We start from the raw sequence: 25654 nt of genomic DNA on the forward strand, positions 1-25654 counted from the left end.
TACCTAGATCATTTATATACTTAGTTCCATTCTAATATGATATGGAAGCATTTTCTTGAACCAGTTTTTTGACAATTCTGCTCACGGGTTAAATATTATTGATGAAGAATATATTCTGGGCTTTTGAACTACTCAGTATGATCATTTGGGGAAAAATATTTGTGTATGTATGTGCTATTATTTTTTTTATTTTAACAACTAGCTTCACTTTGTAATCTTGTCATTTTTATGATCTGCATACTATTAATGTTGAATTAAAGACTGAACACTTTTCAAGGCTGCTATTTCAGAATTCAGCCTTAATTCCCCAAAAAAGTTCCTGAACACTTAAGGGATATTGGATACTTGGGCTCCTGTGTTCTACTACGTTGATTTCTTGAAAAAATATTTTCTCATTGTTTTTGTTTTGTTCAGAGTTGTAACCAATCTTTTCTAAATATGCCTTAGCCTGTCACAGAAAATGACTGCATAAAACATATTTGCTTAGATGGACAATTAATTCAAGTTAACCAATCACAGTACTGCCCATACAGTGCAACACAAACCAGCTGTGGATTTCTCGGATTTGCTGTTCAGATTAATGGTGACAAATGCTGCCCCAAATGGGAATGTGCATGTGAGTTATTAGTCATATAATGTTTATTTTTAAACTGCATAAAGCCAGTGAAACCTTGAACTTCAGAATAGGTATGAAAGGAACAGATGGTAGGAATTCTTCCTGCCTTGCATACAAAACAGTAGCAGTAACAAAAAGAAATAATATTGCACAAAAGCTGTGCAATGTGTAATGAAACAGAACTCAATGAAGAGGGCTTAAATTGGAAATCATACTGGTAAACGGTGGTTTACCAGTATTACTGGTAAAACTTGCAAATCCTCTTTTGGCCAATTCACTGGATACTGAAGAGAATACATATTATATAGAGATGTTACAGAACAAATGTTATGAGTTGGATTGAGACTCTCCAATTCCGGTTCTGAGAACATTTCTTTTAGAAGAAGGCAAGTTATATTTTTCATTGAATTCTTCCATCAGTGCCCCTTAAGATTTTGATACAGATTGTAGAAATTTCTGAAGTAGCATGAAATGTGAAATGGGTATCTTTGTGGGAAATGGAAATAAAATGCTGGACATTAATTTCAGAAAAGCAACCTTGAATTCAACTTACTTTGATCCCAAGTAAAATATGGTATGGAGACAAAATAATATTTTAAGATAGGAAATAGCAGAATTTCTTACTTTTCAAGCATTGGGTATGAGCTGCACACATATTAGGGTTCTTTTGCAGCACAGACCTATTTATTAGGAAATCACTTGCCAGATTTTCAAGAATTATTTACTCTATTTGTTACATATTTTTATCTAATTTAACAAAACAGTAAACTTTCATTTGCCAATGATCTTCTGTCTTCGTAATTTTTTTTAATTAATAGTGCACTTTATGTTTGATAGGTCGATGCACTTTCTTCTCTGATCTGAGCTTTATCACCTTTGATGGACATCATATGGCTTTATTTAAAGAAGCATCTTATATAATCAGCCAAACGCAAGATGAAGTTATAAGCATTCATGTTGTTGACGACAGAAATACTAATATGGTACTAAACTTTATTTATTATTTTGTATTTATAGAATGTGCGCAAATAAATAGTGTTAAGCCTCTGATCCAATAGAAGCTTTGAGGCTAGAAGAGCATTAATTTTGCTTTTCTTGGGTGCTGATATTTGAATAATCCTTTCCATGTATTTTCAGATAGCGACCCTTTTTAAACATTTTCTCTTAAATATCAAGACAATTGAATAAAGGCTGCAATTGAAATTGGGATTTCATGGGAGAGGAATATTTTTATCACACTGCTTACTTTATGAGACATGGAAACCACTTTATAATTATTTGTGAATAAATTCTTATTTTTGTTGTTTTATTCAGGGGAACGTAACCTATTTCAAGCTAAGTCTGACAATGCTGAATTTAACATATCTATCTAACCAGATTATCATTGATCGCTTAAATAGAAAGGTAAACTTTACTTCTTCTGTTACTTAGTCATAGTTGTTGACCTGTGATAAAATGATGTATTAAAATTCTAAATCATGATTCTTTTATTTTATGATTTAAGTTGGGTGGCATAACTTGGGATCACCATAGCATCTGAAAGAAATGAAGAGTTCCTAATGATATTTATGATCTAAAATCCAATTCTAAGGAGAAATTATTAAACCCATTAACTGATTGAGTTGAACTGATATCATTTGAAATAAAAGTTAAATTAAATTCAAATGGATTCTTTCAACAATCTTTTGTTTTGTTTTGTTTTTTGGCCTAGTAATTTTGGGCATTTCATTTGAGGTGGCCAAATCTCCTAAAATTTGTGTGGTCCTTTTTATGTCTGTGTTCAGGTCATGTTTTTGATTCTAAAAACCAAAGTTTCCAAATAAAGACAGTAACTTCAATAATTAATATTAATTATTGCTTATTAATTAATTTTATTATTTGTAATTAACCATAACAATACTAATTATTAATATTTTTATTTATTTGTATCCTGTCTTTATTATTTTTTTACAAATAACTCAAGGCAGTGAACATATCCAACATACCTTCCTCCTCCTATTTTCCTCATAACAACCCTGTGAGGTGGATTAGTCTGAGAGAGTATGACTGGCCCAAAGTCACCCAGCTGGCTTTCAAGGCTAAAGCAGGACTTGAATTCACAGTCTCCCCTTTTCTAGCCTGGTGCCTTAACCATTAGACCAAATTTACTTTATTAATTAATTATTTTCTGAACATACAGCTGAAGTAGGGAATAAGAACCTTTTAAGCAGTGATGGCATATTAAATCTACTGTCCTTTATGTAATTATTTAACAAACTGTATTTGGTATGTATTCCTGTATTCCTGATGTATTCCTCAGCAATCATGCATAGGAATTCTCAGTATATACATATACTTTGCAGTTAGTGCTGGAATATTTTCCGTCCTCTTTTTTACATGTCTTGTAATTTTTATCAGTTTTATAAGGCTGAATAAACAGAATATATTTGATAAAGGTTTATTACTGCAACTGTAGGTTAATATGAAAAAGCAATGACCCAGCCTTGAAGCTAGTTGTGACACTTAAGTTAGCTAAACTGTAGTGCTATTGAGAAACAAGGATCTTTTTTTTTATTTTATTTTAGCCATCCAGAATTTTTGGAATGTCCAGTTAGTTTTTACTTCTACTGTGAAACTACATCAGAAATAGTTGTTTGAATGTGCTGTTAAGAAATATATCAGCCTCAGTATGCAATTTTAGACCTTTTGGGGAAAAGGGAAATTACAACAACATCCAGCTTTGTTGCTTTTCCCCAGTTGGAATATGTTTTGAATTCTCTTGTATTATATCCTCTATTTCCTTTCTATAGTTCAATCAAATCATATCATCATTATGCTTCTTAAAGAACTTAATTTCTCACTGGCTTAAATAGAAAAAGCTACCCATTATCCTAATGGCATTAAATTATACTGACATAACTTGAGTCATAATTCTCTAATCCAAATGCTGCCTGCATTTTGATTGCTTCTTCCCAAGATTTGCTATCTAATTGGGACTTAGGAATTTAATATGCAAGTTGTACAGATTTTCATTAGGAATTTATTTGATTAAAAGATTTGTGTTTACAGAAAAGGAAAACGACTTGTTAAAAGTATTATTATGACAAAATACAAACTGTAATCTTAAGTGTTGCCTAAATATCTTTTTATATGTTTTCTAGATAGTGGTCAATTCAAAATATGCTTGGCCTACTGTTAAAAAATATGATTTTAAAATTGAGGACACTGGCTTTATGTATCTTATTAAAACCCCAACAAATACTAAAATTCAGTGGTTCCATAATACTGGGATGATGATAATTGAACATAATGCAACCAGTGATCAAAAAACAATGGGATTGTGTGGTAAGTAAACTTTAGTAAGATTTATTTTGCTATATTTTACTTTATTTCTTTTATCTTTATATACTCACCTACTCAGTATACAATTTTATTAAAGGGGAATATCACGTTTGTTTATAAATTACGTATATTGCAACTTGAAGAGTAATTCTGTAAGAAAATAGAAAATGATACTTTAATAATTGCTCACCAAAAGTATTTATAGCTAAAATGAGGCTAATTTTCAAAGTGCAGAATAAAAATGCTAAATTTGCCAACAAACTATCTGCAGTACAGATCTTAATGCCTCTCAGATCGTATTACAGACAGCTATAGCTCAGTGAAAATGTTCTTCTACATTTAGAGTTTGTGAAACAGAAGTATGGAGGCTGAAGTAATGTGAAATAAATAAATAAGCAGAAAATGTACTTTACATTATGCTTTCCATAAAGTCATATAAGGTATTTGAAAGATGAGTGGCCTGATCTTTGCTACTATACTGAAGAAAATGCATAAAGATAAGATTGTTCATTATGAGATAAATTTAAAATAGATGATATAATCTTCTCCCTCACTAAATCTAAATCAGGAAAAGTGCTAATGGAAATCTGAGCTGATTTCTCCTATTGAGAAAAGGGTGAAGACGAATATATAGGCTATTGAAATTAAATGTAGGAACAAGTATTTTTTTTGAATTGTAAGCAATATGTATCATTAAACAAAACACAGAAGGACCTCACTATGAGATGTATATGGCATAAATGTGCAATTTATTATGAGGTACATTGAAAGTTCAATTTTCTCCTATCTATAGTTTGTTAATCATGTCTATAAACTATTAGAAAAGTGGGCCTCTTCTAACTTGATGGAGGACCAGAAAGGAAAATGTGATTAAGTATAATTTCTTTCTTATAATAATGACCCATCCTTCTGAGGTAGGTAAAATGAGGACACAGATTGTTGGGGGCAATATGCTAACTCTGTAAACCGCTTAGAGAGGGCTGTAAAGCACTGTGAAGCGATATATAAGTCTTAAGTGCTATTGCTGTAATTGTGCCAATGTGCATGTTTGGCTCTACCAGCCAGTGGTAGTACTCATTTTATCATACCTAGACTTAGACTGTAATTCTGGATAGGGCCTTTTTGAAAAGTCAATCAGACAGAAAGCCTGGAAGAAGTGGCAAAGCACTTCAAGAAACCTGCATTGATAGGTCAGTTCCCAAGACCATATTAAGCTTTCAAGGTTTGAAAGGCTTCCCTATTCTTCAGCCTTAAATAATGGGTTGCTCAATGACCCTTTCCAAAATTGATTTACAACAGCCGCAAACAAGCATTAAGTGCAATCAGCTGCTTGAAGGTGAACTTTAAGAAACTAAATACCATAAATGCCGGCGTACAAGGCGACCCGGCGTATAAGACGACCCCCGTCTTTATAGCCGGGCCGCATTCCTAGAACGTCGTCTTATATGCCGGAAACTACCAGTATTTCTGGCGTATAAGACGACTCGGCGTATAAGACGACCCCCGTCTTTGGCGCCGATTTCAGCGCTCGCGGAAGTCGTCTTATATGCCAGCATTTACGGTACTGGTGTTCTAACTTATCATCAGTCTGGTTCAATAATTGATGCCTTTACAAAAAATTTTCCCAAACCTGCCTGAAGACTTATGGCAGCAAGACTTCTATGAAGTTTCAGATCTTACAAATAGTAATGTTGCTATAGGGAAGAAACACTTGAAATAAATATTAGTGACAAAGGAAAAAGACTTGTTAAAAGTATTATTATGACAAAAGACAAACTCTAATCTTAAGGGTTTCCTAAATATCTCTTTATATGTTTTCTAGATAGTGGTCAATTCAAAATATGCTTGGCCCATTGTTAAAAAAATGGTTTCTGGTTTCAAATTGTTGCTTTGACTAGCTTCTTATTTTTGTTTAACACTGATCTTAAAACAAGAAAAAACAATGTTTCAACAGTCTCTTGAGTTTTATTTATGCTGAAGTCCTACTCATATTTCAGCAACAAACATGCAGAAATTTATGTAGCAGAAAGACCTATTGATTGGAGTCAATTCTTGCCTTAATATTATATATTTAAACTTATCTTTGATTATATCTGAGAAACGTAAGACAGAGTTTTTGATTTGAAATGCTCTCTTCTTAGAGCAGGGGTGTCAAAGTCGCAACGTCATGTGATGTGTCATGACGTATCGTGACTTTTTTGCCATTGCCAGCAATGGGCTGGGCGCAGTTTTGCTATGATGCATCCAGCCCATGGGCTGGCAGTTTGACACCCCTGCCTTAGAGGGCTGTTTGTTATCTACATTGACATCTTTTTTGAGCTTGGCAAAAATTGTATTATTATCCCAGACTTTCAAAACTTTTATTGTTTAGAATTTTTCAGTTCAGTTGATATCAGAAACATTGAAATGTATAAAAATCTGTTTATATTAGTGTGCATATATGTATTTATGTATCTATGTGTGTATCAATTATTAGAATAATTTCATATTTTTTTCTATAGTTTCATAAACAAATGATTAGGAATTGGCGAAACCAAAATGTGAGACAACATATATAACTAAATGAGGTTTGGGGGCAGATATCTTTGAAATGTTACAATGTAAAGATGGAGTTAGAATTCATCAGTTCCAATTCCATTGACACAGGGAAATTGTATTAGCCATGTGTAGAATCCTTCAGTGTGTCCAAAACTTTCTATCATATATACTGTAGCAGGTTTTTTTTGAATGCAGAGTGTTCAAAATATAGCCACATAAAGTTTTACTTCTTCCAATGGTGCAATGGTACTTTACATTATATAGTCTTAGTCAAAATCCCTCCTGTGACTTCATGGACATGTCCTTATTGTTTTCTTGGCAGTAACACAGATGTGGTTGCCATTCCGTTCAAGATCTATCATAGAGTTCCAATGCTTCTTAATGATCTCTTACTAAATACTAATCAGATCCAACTTTATTTTGATTTTTTGAGAGTAACCAAGGTCTGCTAGGTGTTGTAGTTATCTGAGCATGTTAGACACTGCATGGAAATTGGCTACTGCTATAGACTGAAGATTTTACATATGAATTGGATGAGTTTGGTTAAATCATCTGGAGGCTTTTTCAAGGTGTGATAATTACAATGAGGCCAGTTCTATTATCCTGTACCACATGGTATGTAGAATAACATATATTGGAATTTTATCTTTGCTTTCGGTGCTTATTTTCTGTTTCTGATACTGTTCCAGTTCCACATGATTACTTTACAATAGAGTAGAATTAGCTCATCTGGTCATGTTTTCTGTTTGATCTACCTCACAAAGCTGACTAAAGTTCTGTTTGTGGAAGAACTACCAAATTTAAATACCACTTATTCTAGTACAAATGGCTGTAGGTCCTTTCTAGATATTAACTGCAACTGTAAAATTAAGCAGTTTTCCTCAAGTCTTCAGTATTGGCGGGAAAGATTACTAAATTTTCCTTTTATTTCTTTTATGCTCTATGTTGCTTAGAATCCTTTCAGATTGAAGTGGGTTATAATAAGCGTTATAAAATAAATAAATAAATAAATACTGTTATCTTTTGCAGGTTTCTGTGATGGAATTTCAACAAATGACCTCATGTTACCTAATAATACAGTTGTAAGAACTGCAGCTGCTTCAGTTATCTTCACAGATAGCTGGTTGGTGCCAAATACGTTGAAGTATATTGGAGAACCAAGAACCCATGAAGCTAACTGTTCAGCCATGAATTGTTCATTTTGCTTAAATATGTTGTTGAGCCAAACATTCAGCAGCTGCCATCCTTATGTATGTTATCTTTGATTTCTACTTCAATTATTCTGATTGTTGACAAATCTGATTTTATATTAATACTGAGCAGTCAACCTATAGATTGCATTATGTTTATAAGAAGTTGCCCACCATTGCAGTAGGGCCAATGATATAGTTATTCAAGGAAAAATATTTTGGTAGTTTTGACATAGCTTGAATGCAATGGAATATTTCTATTTGAAGTGGGATCCATAATTCACAATAATCCAGGAATCTCAATCAATTAATCTCTCTCTCTCTCTCTCTCTCTCTCTCTCCCTCCCTCCCTCTCCCTCTCTCTCTCTCTCTCTGTGTGTGTGTGTGTTTGTGTGCTTTCCATCAGATTACTAATGATGCTGGTTTTCAACTCTGTCAGTTACCAAACCAAATATATATTTTTATGTTACTAATCCAAATATATGTTTTTATGTGTGTTAAGGTTTCTCCAGCTTCTTTTTGTGATTTATGGATCCAAGACACTGGATATATTCAGGATCCATGTTTAGCACTGTCTGCTTATGTCGCCATGTGTAATAAATTTAATATCTGCATAGAATGGAGGAATTCTAGTTACTGTTGTAAGTATTAGTATTGAGACTATATACATTACTGGAAGTTGATAAGACAATGTAGTCTATGAAATTGAATAATATACTAGAGCTTAAGTTCAAGTCCAAAGTCAGTATTTTTTTTTTGAAATGTTGTTAATCGCTGGGCACTGTTTGTACTGCAAGTGCAAGTAAATATTGGAATAACTGGATTTTTTTCAGCACAATAAAACTATATAAACAGAAGTACTATAAAAAACATCACAGAAAATGATAAAATACATTAGCCATGAATTGTGGGAAAAAGGCTTTGAGCAGGGAAATTAATGGGATGAATGGTGAGCACATGAAGGATTAAGCATTCCCAATTCTTCAGCTCTAAAACTCCTTTTACTTTCAACTGAAGAAGGGGATAATATCACTGCTTATTAATGCCAATGCATGTGTTACATAACCTGGTGATTCCCATATCAATAGCAACACTATATTAACACTGTATTTCTTGTCTTGCTAGCCTTTCCTTGTCCAGAAGGTTTCTCTTATAAGGCTTGTATCCATCCATGCAACACCCCAAGCACTTGTCAGAGTACAGAGTCCACAGCAGAAGATTCAGACTCTTGCTTGGTGCTCACTGAGGGCTGCACCTGTGCAGAAGGAACCATCCTTCACAGAATTCATTCTGCTCTCTGCATCCCGGAAGAGAAGTGTGGTAGGTACTGCCCTTTTTTCTTCTGCAGTCTATGAGAAATATGTAATCCATCTTTCCAGATAGCAGTGATGAAATTCAAATAACATAATAGCCAAAAAATCTCAAGTCATCTATATAGGTAACTGTCAGGTGCAAGTAATCAGGAACAGGAGTTGAATTGAGTTCAAAGCACTTCAAATTTATTACATGCTACCTATACAGAAGAATCTCATCTACTAACAGTTAAGGCAAATTGATATTAGCTAAGAGTCAGTGGAATTCAAGGGGAGCTGGATTTAGGTCTCTTGCGAGAGCAGATTTAAGACTCCAAACAGATAACACATTTGACCCTGCCCTCCAGCTCAGTAACTGTTGAATGGAATGGAAGCAACTTTCAGTTTGTGAACTGTGCTTATAAAGAGAGAAGCTATTTCTTATTTATTTATTTATTTGTCTTTGGATAGTATCTTACTCTACAGAGGTTCTTCTTTTGTAATGTCTATTTGGATATTGGGAATATTCTGCATATTCAGAAAATACTTCCAACTTTATCTCTTGTGGATTATAAATAGACATTAGAGACAAACCCAAAGGTGTTTTCCCAAAAGAGAACTGGACTTTTTTGGTTTTTTTTTCTTGAAAAAAAATTCACTTCTCATCCAAGAAACTTCTTCAGTTCAAGGAAAACACTAAGAAATTCCAATTGCCTTTTGGAAAAGTGCCTTTGGGACAACCATGGCCTGTATGATTGAGAATCTCCATAGACTCTAGAGACAAACCAATAGTTATAATAGGTGGCATAACAACGACTGTAAATAAATCAATAAGCAGAGAGATGAAGCTAGAGATTACAACTGTAAGCATCCTAATGATTCAGTTTCTTATGAATTAGACTTACCTTATAACTGTTTACATAGGAGTTGAAGCATATTATCTGCCTACTTCTGTAGTGCTGCAGCTGAAGGCCATATTTATTTGTTGACATTGTTCATTCTAGTCTAGAACTTTGTTGGTTGTCACTGTTTTTATTAGTTACAGTAGATTTGTATATTGACTTATTCCCAACAACTTTGGGTTTTGCACTCATGCAAGCATTAGACACGTAATAATGCCAGAGCCAAAAATATTTTTAGAAAAATGTTAATGCGTGTAGTTTTTCTAAACAATTCAGCCTGTACAGATCATTCTGGAGTGCCTCATGCAGTAGGTGAAATTTGGAAAAGTTCCAGTAGTGATTGCTGCATGCACAAATGTGTGGACAGTAATACCATTGCTGCTGTGGAATACAACTGCTCTGTTAATTATGATGTCAGATGTCAACGCTTTGGGGAAGTGGCTTTAATTGTCCCTGATGATCAGTCCTGTTGTCATCAGAAAGTCTGCAGTAAGTATTCTTGCATATTCCAGTATCTGAATGGCTTTCTTTTAGAAAAAAATAACAAGAGCAGATGTTTTGTTTTTAAAGTGCATTTTTTAAAAAACAAACCACACTAGTGGCAAGTGACTTGATTAGTATATGATTGTATATAATTTGAAGATTGTTTTTCATTCGTTTATAAGGCTGTGACATCCAGAACAAGGAAGAAAGTTGATAACGGATGCATGAGATAATCTGGAATTGTTTGCAGCCTGTCAAAATAGCTATTTAATTGCCATTAAAGTTGCTAAGGTTACCAGGAAAATATACTGCACAAGGAAATCATGTTTCAGAAGGTTACCTAAAGAACCTAAAGAGTTGCAATTATAATGTTTTCTCAATTTGGTCAACGAAATTTTACCAGTGAAACCAGTGTAGGCAGAATAAAGTTTGAACAACAATCTGGAGAAATTTATACTTTCTCATTTCAGTTATTGTGAACCAAATTGAAAGAAAGAGCAATATATAAGCTGCTTTAACATTTCTGAAGAAAGATAGGATAGGAATCTAACCAAACATACAACAAAACATTAGAAAGTTGATATCCCATTATGTTCCTATCCTGAATTAAAAGAATCTTGTTATGTAGCTTGTTTCTGAGAGACCTATATGTATGTATGTATGTATGTATATATATATATATATATTATATATATATATATATTATATTTATATATATATAAGCACCAGTCCAATCTAATTGCCTATTGGATTCTGCTTCTGTTTGCTTGGCTCCAGAATCTTTTACAGGGCATGGGAGTACTGAGACGTTTTTTCAATTTATAATTGAAAATATTTCTGTGGCAATATTTAGTGCGGGTGCCAAAATGTGGCACATTTTTAAAGCTATACTCAGCAGCATTTTTTTTCATTCTTTTTGGGTCTCTTTGCCTATCTATAAAGCTTGCAATCAAAGCCTTTGTGACACCCTGGTTCCTGAATGCAAAGTCTTAGAGAAACTGGTGACCTATTATCAAGATAACTCTTGCTGTCCAAATTATACATGTGGTAAGTACTGAATTTTAAAAAAATCATTTTCAAAGCAGTCTTTACTGTCTTGCATAAAGACACACACACAGAGAAATGCAGATATGAAAGGAAGTAATCCCTAAGGAGTAGATTAAGGAGAAATGAACATCTGGAAGAGAGACTACTGATATAAGGAAAAAGGGATTGGAAACAACCACATGGTTGTGAGAGCTAATTTGCAAGAATAACAGAATAATAGAGTTGGAAGGGACCTTGGAGGTCTTGTAGTCCAATCTCCAGCTCAGGCAGGAAACCCTATACCAGAGGTCCCCAATCTTTGGGGCACCAGGGACTGGTTATATTGAGAGAGGTTTTTCTGCGGACCGGAGGGTGCGTGGTATTGTGTGCTGTTTGCATCCCATGGATGGGGCTTTGCTTGTTTATGCGGACCAGTTGCTGGCATGCCGCAGCCCGGTAGCAGTCCACGGACCGGGGGTTGGGGACCCCAGCCCTATACCATTTCAGACTAGAGAATTGTGCATGGGAGGAATTATGGGAGAACCTTATCTGGGACTACTAGTGAGAAATGAATCAGAGTCAAAAAGAAGGCCCAGGCAGCTGAGAATAAGTCTTTCTTAGGTAGATAAGTCTCAATGAAGAGAATGAATGGTTTAGGGCCCAGGTGAGATCAGAGCTCAGTGTTTTAGGGCTGAAGATGAATGAACTCACCAAACTGGAATTCAGAAATGACTGAGTCTCAATGGGAACAAAGAGGAAATGCTCTTAAAACTTTTATTAAAAATTGAAAACTCTGTTAGTCGAGGATTTTTCAGGATTAGCTATCTGCAAAAGAAAGCTGAGAGCAATTTCTCCTCACAGAATTTCTAAAGGAGAAATTCTAGGCCAGAATTTGCATTGAGATTTATTTCTTTTAAGGCATACTAGTCTGCTTAACGAATCCCGTCATTTGGAAATTGGCCTCTGGTAATTTTTAATTGTCTTTTGTCTAGTTAAAAGCTATTATATGTTATCTGAACTCAAATATGGACCATCAGATCTGTCATCTGGTTTTCCCATCGCTTTCAGTTTGAGATACTGTATTGTTTGTATTTTTGGCAGAATTCAATGTTTTATTCCATCACCATCATTATTATTCCTCCTCCTCTCCAGTTTATGGGACCACCCCTCTCTCAACAGCCAAACCAATCTTAAGGGGGAGGACCCTGGATAAGATAGTTTCTTTCTCCAGGAAGTGCTATGTAGCAATAATAGGAAGATGAACCAAGATGCAAGGGTGGCAGTCCTGGTCAGGGGCTCTAACAACAATTCTTATTATTAAAAAAAATAAAATGGCAACCCTGCGTATACAATTAGTTGTTAACTTATGACTACAATTAAGCCCAAATTTTATGTTGCTAAGTGAGAAATTTGTTAAATGAGCTTTACAACTTTTCGCACCCCATTTGTTAAATGAATCACTGCAGTTCTTAAATTAGTAACATGGTTGTTAAGTGTATCTGGTTTCCCCATTGACTTTCCTTGTCAGAAGATTGCAAAAGGGGATTGCATGGCTCTGGGACACTGCAACCATCATAAATATGACTCAGTTGTCAAACATTCGAATTTAAATCATATGACGGTCATATTTAAATCATATGCAACAGTCATAAGTGTGAAAAATGGTCCTAAGTCACTTTTTTTCAGTGCCGTTGTAACTTTGAATGGTCACTAAATGAACTGTTGTAAGTCGAAGACTACCTGTACTAGATATTATTCTAGAAATTAATAATAGTACAGCAATACAAATGAACACTCCAAGTTTTATTTTACTTCATTTGGCTTGTTTATGCTCTGCTTATTTCAGAATGTGATCCAGAAAAATGTAAATCTATGGAACCAATTCCCCATTGTCGATCAGATCAAACTTTGGTTGCTGCCCATGTGGAAGGCACCTGCTGCTTCTCTTATATTTGTTGTATGTCAGATTTAATTCTTACTTATACTTTAAGGCCTCAAAGATATAAGAATAGTATCTTAGATCAACAATACTTGTTGTTTCATGCTTCATATCATACATTCCTGTATCCATATTGCTTCAAAGAAACATTTGGTGACTCAGGGCCATTTTAAATTTCAGGTGGAGGTAATTTGAAATCTAGTTAGTAATGAGAGTGAAGGGGAAGTTTCTTTAAAAGGAGAAGGAGAAGAGAAAGTTTAACTGAATAAGAGCTTGTACCTCCCTCCTTCTTGTAGTAAAATTTGTATCAACCAGCTTGCATAAAAGATAAGATAAGATAAGATAAGATAAGATAAGATAGGATAGGATAGGATAGGATAAGATAAGATAAGATAAGATAGCCTTTATTGCCATTTTTTACTGGGACACATTAAAAATGAAATTGTGTTTTTATTTGTTGTAGACTGTGGTTAAAAGGAAATAACATGTAGTTCACAAAACTGTATGCAATTATAGAAAACTGAATAATAAAAAATAGCTGACCTTATTTTCAGATAAATTATATATTTCTCTTTTAGCCTGTAGCATTTGTTCTGATCAAATTCCCATGTGTCAAGAAGGAGAAAGGCTCACTGTGGATGGCAATACTACTGACAGATGTTGCCCTGATTATCAGTGTGGTGAGTTTGTTCTCAGAGGTTATCTTAATTATTTTGCGGTGATTGTTCTGATAAATTTACAGATTTGTCATGAATTAAACTTTTTTATTAATCTGCATTCATTTTCAGTTATGCAAGAAAGATAGAAGGTTAATATATTAGTATTAATATAATCTATATATATACATTAAGATGTACATCAGTAAATAGTTAAGACTGAGACATTAAACACACAATTTAAACATTTTTATTTATATTTGATTAGTAAGTATCATCTTGAGTATTTTTCATTCAAATGAAATTCTTCCATTTCAAGAATATGAGGATAAAAACCACATGTCTTCTATTTTTAACTTGCAGTCTGTGAAACCTTTCGTTGTCCTGAATTTAAATGTATGTTAGGAATGTCCTTGATAGAAGTTTGGAGTCCAGAAAAATGTTGTCCATATCGTAGATGTGGTAATTATGTTTTTTTCTTTATTTATCTTCAAGCAATTAACAGCAATTTGTTTTGAAAATACAGAGTCAATGGTGTTGGATTAAAATTATAACTATAGTTCAGAACAATCTAGAAATGTGGTAGGTTGATACTGAATAGTTTTTAGAGTTGTTTTATTGCCTAGAAAGTTTTCTTTAGTTTCCAAAATTATACAACTTATAATTAAATTCTTTGTAAAATAGCAATAGCCATATATATTGCACCCTGTAGAGCTTTACAGCACTCTCTGGACAGTTTATAACATTAGCCTATTGCCCTCAACAATCTGGACCCTCATTTTACCAAGCTCAGAGGGATGGAAGGCTGAGTCAACCTTGAGCCCGTCAGGATCGAATTCCTGGCTGTGGGCAGAGTTAGCCTACAATACTTCATTCTAACCACTGCACCACCATGGCTTATAAATTATCGTTATTGTGCTTTGATCTACAACCAATGTTACTATTGTGCAAAATCATCCTTTGCAATGAATGGAGTTGTAGTCAGGATAAACATAGACAAGGTAGACATGAAAATTCTGTTGAATGATTAGAAAATTGTTTACATACACTGAATAAATATTGAATTATGAAATGTATTTATTCAGTTTATATAGTTGCTCATCTCAGGCACAAAACCAAATTTTCAAGATCTTATAAAAGACTGACAGGGGCCAGATCAATCTAATCTGAGGGTCGGGGAGGATAATATACCAAAGGGTGGGTGCCACCTGTAAGTACAAATGACCTTGGGAGACAAGATTAAATGCCACAGACTATGCGATGGTCAAATAAGAGAAAGCTGGGCCCACAGAAAGAATGAAGGTATGGCAAACGTCTCAGAAGGAAGCCTCCTAAGTTTCTTGGACTTGTAAAGGTGAAGCAGAAGAAGTGCATTTTCAGACTTGCAAGACTGATGTTTGCCTTGTGAGGTAGTGGAGACAAGAAGTGGTTGCTCTATCCTTATTGTAGGGTTACGTTAACAAAATCATTGTTACAGTACTTACAAACATTAACCCATTGGGTGAAGTGGTCTTTCTTCCTTGAAAGTTTATACTATATTGAATCTTCAAAATATTTACAGTGTCACAATTTTTAGTGCAATGTTGGTTATATTGTTCGAACAATATAATTTTGAAAAATGCATTTGATGAATGTTTTGCTGTATTCAAAGGGACTGATTTTCCCTTCTTCAATTTATTATTTTAGAGTGTGCATGTAATACAATTCCAAAGCCTCAGTGTAAACTGGTAAGAAATTTTACTGAAATGTGCCTAAAGTATCTGCAATCTATTGTTGTTTATATATATGTTATGTATATGTACATTTATGAGAGCAGGCAACAGAATTTCATTTTTAATGTGTGCCAGTGTGCCCACAGTAAAAAATGACAAGGTTATCTATCTATCTATCTATCTATCTATCTATCTATCTATCTATCTATCTATCTATCTATCTATCGTCGTTGTTTTTTAGAATTTAGAGTATACCAGGCATGTCAAACTCGCGATGTCACATGATGTCGCGCGATGTATCGGAGCTTTTTCTCCATTTCTGGCAATGTGGGCACAGTTTTGGGATGATGCATCCGGCCCGCGGGCCGAAGTTTGACATCCCTGGAGTATACTAAGATCTTTTGAATTCACCAATATTTATATATAAAAATAAGCAGAACACTCAACAAGAATTGGTGGTTTATTTATGTTTCATCAATTGTTGTAATTATAGTACCTGTTTAATAAAACAAATACATATTGCAAATTAATGCTCATTGTAGCACCCATTCCGGTACATGAGGGTTTTATATGTTAATTAAAATACTCTTGGTAGAACTCAACAAATTGAAAAGAGAGGTTGCTTATTAATCTGACATGCATATAACAACATGTATATTTGGGACTCCTTGAGACTCTTTGGACATGCTGACTCAGTAGGTTCAATAGGAGTAAGTTCTATGGGTCTCATCAGCATTGACTTTTGTTAAATAAGTGCAGAATTAATTAGTGAATGTGTAATTCAAGTTACATGTCCTAGAATCTCAAAATTAGTGATTTATATAAGACATCTAGGACTCAGATTTCCTTCTGGATATATGTATGTGTAAAGTATACTTTTAGTAAGAAACACTGATATTGAAGAACAATATATGTGGGATAATATTGATATTTTTCTTTTTTCTTTTTTAAATATATTTTATTAAATTTTATGAGGGTAAAGAAAAAATAGGGTCAATAAGGATATGACAAGGGGTAACAAACAAAAAAGGTTAGACCAGGGGAAGGGATAGGCACACTAAATCAACGCTTCAACAAGTAAATTGTTCAATTTTTGTTAAATATTGATATTTTTCTGATGTGAACAGGGAGAGAAAATGGTCTTGGATGAAAAATTCCAGAACAGCACAGAAAATGTTTGTCACTGCACTAAATATAAATGTTGTAAGTAAACCCATTTTTCTTTTGAAAGCTCTAATTTATGCCAGTATGAATAATTTTTATTTATGAACCAGGCATTTTAAGGCAGCATAATATATAATTCATATTAAAAAATCATGTTAAAATAAAGGAGTTTTTATAAGCAGATGCTACTTCCCTATAACTTGAAAAGACTTGAAAATAGTTAGCTCCATTGTGACTTGCTCCATTGTTTTATGGCTGCGGTAGGATTCTATTGATAGAAGTCAGGAGAAAGTTATGAGTAAATATTAGTGTATTCATTTTCTTTCATCAGTGATGTTTATGAATATTTAAGCATGTTGCTTGTCTCACTTTCTTTGCTTGAAATAGCAATGATATTTCAAGTACATGAACAATTTTACATAATGTCTTTTGTATTTATTGACATTTTTCTAGCAAAAGACAAAGTATGTCTGAACAATGAAAGAGGCGTTCTGCTTCCAGGACAATCCATTGTTGAACACTCATCTGGTGGTATTTGTCACACTTCATACTGCACAAATATACTTGACCCTGTTACCAAGTTCTATCGGATGAATACCTCCATTATTGATTGTGCAGCAAGGTGCAAATCTGTAAGAAGTTCAGAATTAAACTATAAGTTTTCACTGAGAAGTTAAAAAAAGAAAGAGGGGACATTATTCACATTTTCTAATCTGTTGTGATGGGAGAAGTGAAGTAAAGCAGTAGTTGCCCTTTCAATTCAAACTGCTCATACAGAAAGACCAATGAATTTTGGTTTTAAGCACCAGTAAACCTAGATAATCTAAGCCCAAGTCAATGTAACCATTGAAGTACACAGTAGTTTAAAAATAAATAAATAAACAATCCCAGTGAAGTTTCCAGTGAAGCAAAGTGTCTCTGTGCACATACATTTTCAGAGAGCTGGGAAAGCCTTTCAGGGAGGACTGGGGCTTTAATGCTTTGAGGACAGCTCATTTGCTCATACCAAGACATTTTGTAAAGCTCCCCTTTGGAAAGTTTTGGATAGTTTCAGTTTCTTATATACTTTCCATAAACGTATAGTGAATACAATACGGAATAATTATAGTATCGTTGTGGGATTTTTATTCTTGTAATTTTGCTATTTGCTTTATTGTAAACTATACTCAATATTTTATCCTTATCCTTTTCAGCATCAAGTATATGAACGTCCAAAGGATCTAACAACTTGCTGTGGAAAATGCAAGAATGTGTCTTGTGTTCACACATTCACCAATGGAACAATTTCATACTTTAAGGTACATTTTTTTTAAGAATGTGTGAGAGGTCCTTGGTGCTGTCTGAGTTTGGTTGATTTCTTGCAGACATTTCATTACCCAAACGAGAAACATCATTAGTGCAAGTAGGGAGTTGGATTTGCTCCCATTTTATATTCTAGTGTCTTGCCCTGTCATTGTTTTTGGAGTGGTATTGGTAGTTCTTTGATTGGGTTGTTGACTGTTAGCTTGTTTGGCAGTTCCTTAACTGGGGCATTGTTTGCTTCTTGATTGTTAATATTAATCTTGGTGTTAATCTCTGGGTGTTGATTGTTGGTGAGGAGGGGTTTTGGTCTTTTTGTTCCTTTTTGGGCTTGTTGATTGTCTCTTTTGAATGGTTTGTAGTTGTTGTTTATGTCTATGTGTCTGTTGATGGCCAATTTGTCAGAGTGCCAGGCTTCCAAGACTTCTCTAGCATTTTTGGACTTGGCTTGGTCTAAGATGGTCAGAGTTTCCCGGATGAAACTATGGTTAAGTCTGTGTTGTGAAATTAAGGAGTTTTCATCATGTCTTCTGACTTCTAGTTAGTGTTCATCAGTGTAGTACAGACATGTCAAACTCACAACGTCACGTGACGTCGCGCAACGTATTGGGCCACTTTTGCCATTGCTGGCAATGGGGTGGGCATGGCTTCCACATGACACATCCAGCCTGTGGGCTAGCAGTTTGACACCCCTAGTGTAGTATGTCAGTCTTCTGTCTGTTTATCCTACGTAGTGACTATTGCAGTCTTTATATGGTATGTTGTAGGTGACTCCTGTTTTTTCTTCCTGGGCTGCTGGGACTTTTGGTTTATTTGAGATGTTTTGGGAGGCTCTGTAAAAGGTGTTCATTGATTAACTAAGTCAAATCCTGAATTTCATTTGCAATTCCAAATACTACTCTTATCTTGGCTGGCAATTCTCTTTTCACTAATCACAGTGATCTGAAATCAGATGGTTTTCTGGAAATACAAAGTTGTGCATACTTAACTATATGATATATTTAATAGCATGATAGATTTAAAGTCACGAATCCTGAGTATGTTTAATACCTGACCATAGCCATTCTATAACCTATTACAAAAGACCCAACTGTGCATAACTCCCAAATACTTCAAATCCTAGTGAGCATTACTTTGATCAACTTATAGCTCACAGAACACAAGGAAATGCTGATCTTGGTGGTGAGCTAACATAATTCTTCATGGTGGCATTTCTTCATAGTGAAAGTTATGTATACAGTATGGTAAACACTAAGTCTAATTTGCTATCCAAGAATAACGATTATTCTATGGCACTGTTCTTTGGTACTGATTCACTCTTCACATGGGCCTACATTGTTGTGAACATTATATCAACCCTATTCAATGGTGGAAGGATTTGCTAAGGTTTAATATAATTACTGCATACAGCTACAAAAAAAAATTTCTCAAAGAGGCCCCAAACATACATAGCAGTGTAGATTAAGAAAAAGGGTAATAGCATAATAGAGCTTTTGGTATTTGCTCCAGTTTTTCTAACTTTCTGCATAATACCATGGTGCTTTTGTATTTCTGATAATGTTTTTTAAATATTTTGTAGCCTGGGTCAAGTTGGACCTTAAACTGTCTCAAATATGATTGCATAAATACATCAGTTGGATCAGTTCTAATTACATCACCCATCAGCTGTCCACCTTTTAATGAAACAGAATGTGTGAAGGTTAGTGCTTCAACATATTTTTTTATATGATTTTATGGGGACCATAAAATTATTGTATGCAGATACATCACCAAATATTTATAGCTGGACACCAAAATATAGATTAGTTTTCCCATGGAAAGCATTATTTCTCCTGACACTTACATCTACAGCTATATAGCACTTCTATCTGTATTAGTTTAGGTTTCATAATAGCGGCTAATTATGTTTTTCATATACAATTAGAATTATAACGAAGAATTTTACAGTGCATCTGACTTTTGTTTTTGTATATATTTAGATTGGAGGATACATTGTCCCATTCCTTGAAGGATGCTGCAAGACATGTAAGTTGCTACTGAAGCGTCAGTATTTGGGGGCATGAAAGGGAAGAAATTTTAAACATTGATTATCAGCAATAGCAAAATTCAATACAAAATTCAAAAATATTATTGGTTACATGCTCATAAACAGATTCCAGTCTTCGAAGGTAACTTTTCTGGTTACCTGAAGCTAGGATGAAACAAAGTGTATCTGTAATAAAAAGTAGTAAGTCACTAGTGATGACTAGATAGTTTGTTAATAATGCTTTTTTAAAAATTGTCATTTTAGTGCATATATTTATTCAGCATAATCACTCATAAACAATCCAGTTGAGAGGCTACTGTTGATAGCATAAGTAAAGATAAAATGCTGAATATTGATTTGGGGCATCTATTCATCATGTATAATATGTTCAATTTGTAATGTCCTTAGGTTCTGGAGTATCATTTTTGCTCCCATTCCCTGTTAGCCCAATTACACCTACACCTAGCCTTAAGTGTACAGGTACATTTTCTTGGAAATCAGTAGGAATGAACCAAACAGAGCCATTGTTGATTTCCAACAATGTACTCCCTCCTAGAAGCATAATGCCCCTCCCGTCACAAAAGAGCTGCATTGTAGTACTAACTGCTCATTCTTCAGATTTGCTCACATCTTTTCATTTTGCACTGTATGGGCAGTGCATTGTTGTTAGCCAACAATGTACTGTTGGCAGTAAGCATTTGCATAACGTTTCATTTGCTGCACGATTTATTTATTATTTGCTTAGCTGAATAATTTCAACACTGCTGTAGAACATAGAAAAATATTTTTTTGCTTATTAAAGCTTGCTATTCAAATAACACTTCTGCAGGGAGCATGGCATGTTTCTCTATCCAATGTTATATCCTCAATAAATATCTGAATATTCTCATTTATTTTGTTATGATACAGAAGGATTAAATATAACAATCTGGCAATAGGACAAAAATGAAGAACATGCAAATCTGTAGTTAAACATACTAAATATGATATGAAAATGCAGGATTCAGCCATCCAGGGAAGCCAAATATGGAGCCATTTACAAACATAATTATGGCTTTAATAAAGGAGAATATTTGTAGCTCAGAGTTGACATGAGGGGTCCTTGGTGCTCTCTGAATTTGCTTCTTTTGTTGCAGATGTTTCATTACCCAAACTAGGTAACATTATCAGTGCTAATAATGCTTTAGACTAGCACTGATGATGTTACCTAGTTTGAGTAATGAAAGATCTGCAAAAAAACAAGCTCAGAGAGCACCAAGGACCCCTCAATTATGGCTTTGTTATCATTCAGGCAGATGAAACTACAGTCCTATGCTACATATTGCACTGAATTTAATTAATCAAATTATGTTAGTTACACATGTTGGGGATAGGAAACGCCTTTCCTGCTATGCCAATCTTACAGCTTATCCTGATTGAAAACTGCTTACTGTATTTAAAACAGACAGCCAATTCAAGAGAAGTGAGATAAACAGAAGGTATTTAGAAAATTGTATAGCTGAATTGTCCCAATCCTACAGTTGCATCTCATTTGTTTAATTTTCTGTGACCAGTTAGGTAACAATGCTCTTTTTTCCATCACATTGTTGAATTGTGGAACTGAATTGAGACTTGACTCACAAGGTCATATGTATCAAATCATTTAAACACAATTCTCAAATTCCTTACCTATGTTACATTAAACATTATTACATTACATTAAATTCCTTACATTTGCTAAATATGTTGTAAATTTCAGCAGAATAGCATATATGCATAACTATGTATGTTAAATGTTATAAATATTGAATAGACACATTATCTTGATTTATATATTTATCATGCCCATTTTGTTGTACAGTATTACTTTACCTAGATTAAACTACTATCAGAACTGTATTTCAGATTCTGGAGTAAGGTATTAATACTACATAGTTTGAGGACTTTGGTTTAAATCTATTAACTTATGTTTGTCAATCTGAATTCTTAGTTAGAACTCTGAGTTGACATCCCAGGATTTTAAAATAAATGCATATGATTATGTTTCTGCCACTTTAGAAAGTGGACATCTGGTAAGCTGTGTAAGTTTCACTCCCCTTGGTGGCAATTGTACTAGAACAAAGCATAATCTTTATAGTATCTAGACACTGCATCTCTAGTGTTTTGGGCAAACCTTTTTTTAAACCCTTATTTTAAAAATACCTCATTTAAAAGTTATAAATACAATAGCATCAGTAGTTACTTCATTTCTTTTCATAATTATTTCGTAATTTTTACTTAGCATATTTTATCCCCTTTTGGGGTACAGCTATGCATAGGGATGTTCATATTTTCCAAACAATTCATTATTATAGGCAAAGAAGATGGAAAATTCTGTAAAAAAGTGACTGTTAGAATGACAATACGCAAAAATGATTGTCGAAGTAATACACCGGTAAGCATTGAACCATTACTGTTTGCATCAGCTCTGTTAAGGTTTGGAAGTCATGCACATATTAACCCATTTTATTTACTGGAGTTTTTTGTGTATTTATTCCCAGGTAAATATTGTTTCCTGCGATGGAAAATGTCCTTCTGCAAGCATATATAATTATAACATTAATACATATGCAAGATTCTGCAAATGTTGCAGAGAACTGGGACTACAAAGGCGAACTGTACAACTATATTGCAGTGGTAACTCAACCTGGGTCAGCTATACAATTCAGGAACCCACAGACTGTTCTTGCCAATGGTCATGAAGCAATGCTAAAAGAAGTCTTTTTCTTAAACAGCTTTGGAGGCAATTAATTTTATTCCCAAAATGAATTCAGAATGTTAACAGTTCATCACTTGACAATGCAACTATCTATAGCTAGAACTGTATAGTTTTAAAGATGATGTTTAATGTTAATGTTATATATTTTTAGTATGCATCCCCATAAGAAAATGATGCTTCACTGGAATGTTCAGTATTTTTCAATATTCTATATAATTGGCTACTTATATAACTGTATAAATGGTTTACTTACAGTATGTGAACAGTAGAGTGTGTGAAAAGATAATGGACAATGCCTTGACAAATATAGCTGTGGGTCAAATTACCCTATTGATGGAAATTATTGCCATTCTTTACCATAAGTTTATCATTAATGTTGCATTGTTCACATGAAGAGACTGTATTAAATATGAAAATAGATTGAGGATTATAATCCTTTAGATCCACTTAAAAGAATGGTATGATTCAACTATATGGTAAGAAAATAGTTGCATATAATCGTCTTGGATGATGGGATGTGGTGATTCAATCAAATAGGAAGCATACACATTTAGATATGCACAGTGAGATGCGTCACATCTCTGACAGGTAAAAATGGGATGTTTTATTCCAAAGTACTTTTCATTGAAACAAAATCAACAAAAAAACCTCTTTGTTAGTTCATAATCAATTGCTAACAAAAACATTCCAACCTAAAAGAGGAGAAATCTGGGCCCGTTTGAATTTCATAAATGTAAGTTCTTGCCTTGTGCCAACTTTCAGAAGAGAAGTTGCATGTAAAATAATGCAAACCGTGTAATTATATGCATATTTATCAGGGAAATGTTTTCAGCATGGATAAGTGTATATATAAGCTTGATCTCTGGTGGGAAACATGGCTTAAAAATAGTTTATGGTGTTATAAGACATATTTTTATAGGAAATGTACGTGATCTATTTCAATTATTTAGCATAACAAAGAGCAGTCAATATCTCTTAAAACATTGGGACAGTTTAAAGAAATATTACAATTTATCACATTAAAAATAATTCTGTCATACAAACAGAATATTTGAAAAATAAATATTTAGCCATCTAAAGTATAATATTTCTGTTATTTGTGGGGTTCTTTTCTAGTCTAGTAATTACAAATAACAAAACCATGGATAATGAAACTTTGAAAAAAAAATGTACTTTAATCAAGCACAAATGTCCACCTATCCTTTTGCATGTCTATAACGTAACAGAAAGTATAGAAAAATTATAGGTACACAACAAGTGAATCTATTCCCATCTCTCTTACTTACATCAACTTAGTTATTCCTACAGAGAATGAGTTCCATAGTGCTCCAAATCTTCTATGGAGTTTTGAAACAAATTTCAAAGGATTTGCTCACCCTTCCTTTTTACTATTCACAAACAGCTTTTATTATCTACAGTTCCATTACCCAGAGCTTTGCAGATCCACAGTTCCTAAAAAGAGATCAGATTTTCTTATTCACGATAGATTCATTTTTCTCCAGCCATATGCTCCATTTTAAACTACTTTTGAAACTCTTGAGAATACATAATTTGCTGTGTGATAATCAACTAAAGTAATGAGAACTTAAAAAGAGCCCAGAGTAGTCAAATTGTCAATAAAAAGAGTTTCTGTTTTTCAAAAATGTACTTTTCTTTTGCAGAGATTATTTAATCAAAATACTCATAAACCAGAAGTCCAATGAAAACTTTTATCTATGCAGCCAGTTTTAATGTAATATACTATTAATATATTCTACCTCCTGGTTTTAAAACAGAGAATCCTTTTTCTGCAGTAGGGGGTATTTTATAAGTAAGAAATTCCCGAAAAACAAAAGGTTCAAAAGTTCTGTATTATTTACATGTTGAGAGCCAGTTTGGTGTAATGATTAAGGCATCAGGCTAGAAATCTTGAGTTCTTGTACCATTTTAGGCACAAAGCCAGTTGGGGTGACTTTTGAACCTGTGACTTTCTCTCGGCCCTAGGAAGAACGCAATGGCAAACCACTTCAGAACATTCATAGGTTTTTCCAGGAAGTTGCCAGAAATGAAGACTGACTTGAAGACACCAAAACCAAAACCAAAAAAATGATATTTAATGTTTATGCTTCAGGTATAAGGTGTGGCTGCCTCTGTCTATTGAGAAATCCACCAAAATGTCCCTTCATTAACTTAAACATTCTAGTGATACAAATGGATTCTGACCACTCATCGTTTCTTAGAATTAAATTCAAAGATTTTGGAAAGTTTACACCATTTGCTTTTTATGTATGTTGCATGATAACCATTAATTTATTAGGAAGATCTGTATTTTTAGCTTGCTATTCTTTAAAGTGTTACATATCACGATTCTGCTGTACATATCTTTATTTCATTTATATCATATTTAATAACCCTTAACAGCATATTATAAAATATAACAATCCAATGTTGGTTTTAAAAATCACATTAAAAAAACGAATTAAAAGTGTGTCACTTTTCTTTAAATCTAATGCAGGTGAATAAATTGTTCCTAAAAAAGTCAAGAGGCAGGCAATTTTATTCCAGGATCTCTGACTTTCAGAGATTATGTATTAATCACTGAATTAATGTGTTCTAAAGATGAAATTCATTCAACAAAATATCTTTCATGTTTATTGGACATCACAAAAAATGTTTAAAAATAGTTGGCTACAAACCTCATTAGTGCTAGAAGTATACTATAATAGAAGGGTAGGAAATTCCCCCCCCCCAATTGTCCCATTAACATGATTTTG

The 25654-nt window shown here is 33.8% G+C and overlaps 1 protein-coding gene across 5 annotated transcripts in view; it reads left to right on the forward strand.

The window, feature by feature from the left end:
* The window catches only part of OTOG (otogelin), a 114941-nt gene extending 89625 nt beyond the window's left edge, over window positions 1–25316 (forward strand). Inside the window, exons 37-56 of one of the 5 annotated variants that reach the window (XM_039344644.1) lie at window positions 448–616; window positions 1454–1599; window positions 1931–2020; window positions 3757–3940; window positions 7505–7725; window positions 8072–8306; window positions 8791–8985; window positions 10136–10348; window positions 11285–11389; window positions 13215–13325; window positions 13886–13987; window positions 14327–14425; window positions 15650–15690; window positions 16803–16878; window positions 17293–17471; window positions 18033–18137; window positions 19718–19837; window positions 20118–20163; window positions 22498–22577; window positions 22684–25316. In XM_039344644.1, the coding sequence (XP_039200578.1) occupies window positions 448–616; window positions 1454–1599; window positions 1931–2020; window positions 3757–3940; window positions 7505–7725; window positions 8072–8306; window positions 8791–8985; window positions 10136–10348; window positions 11285–11389; window positions 13215–13325; window positions 13886–13987; window positions 14327–14425; window positions 15650–15690; window positions 16803–16878; window positions 17293–17471; window positions 18033–18137; window positions 19718–19837; window positions 20118–20163; window positions 22498–22577; window positions 22684–22884 (2718 nt within the window). In that variant the 3' untranslated portion in view covers window positions 22885–25316. Of the gene's footprint in view, window positions 1–447; window positions 617–1453; window positions 1600–1930; window positions 2021–3756; window positions 3941–7504; window positions 7726–8071; window positions 8307–8790; window positions 8986–10135; window positions 10349–11284; window positions 11390–13214; window positions 13326–13885; window positions 13988–14326; window positions 14426–15649; window positions 15691–16802; window positions 16879–17292; window positions 17472–18032; window positions 18138–19717; window positions 19838–20117; window positions 20164–22497; window positions 22578–22683 lie in introns of those variants that run through there. The other 4 variants (XM_039344646.1, XM_039344645.1, XR_005556860.1 and 1 more) reach the window with 4 other exon arrangements.
* Window positions 25317–25654: the final 338 nt, after the last annotated feature.

Source organism: Crotalus tigris, unplaced genomic scaffold (assembly GCF_016545835.1).
Source record: "Crotalus tigris isolate CLP2741 ecotype Arizona unplaced genomic scaffold, ASM1654583v1 scf7180000017933.3771270, whole genome shotgun sequence".
Lineage (NCBI taxonomy): Eukaryota > Metazoa > Chordata > Lepidosauria > Squamata > Viperidae > Crotalus > Crotalus tigris.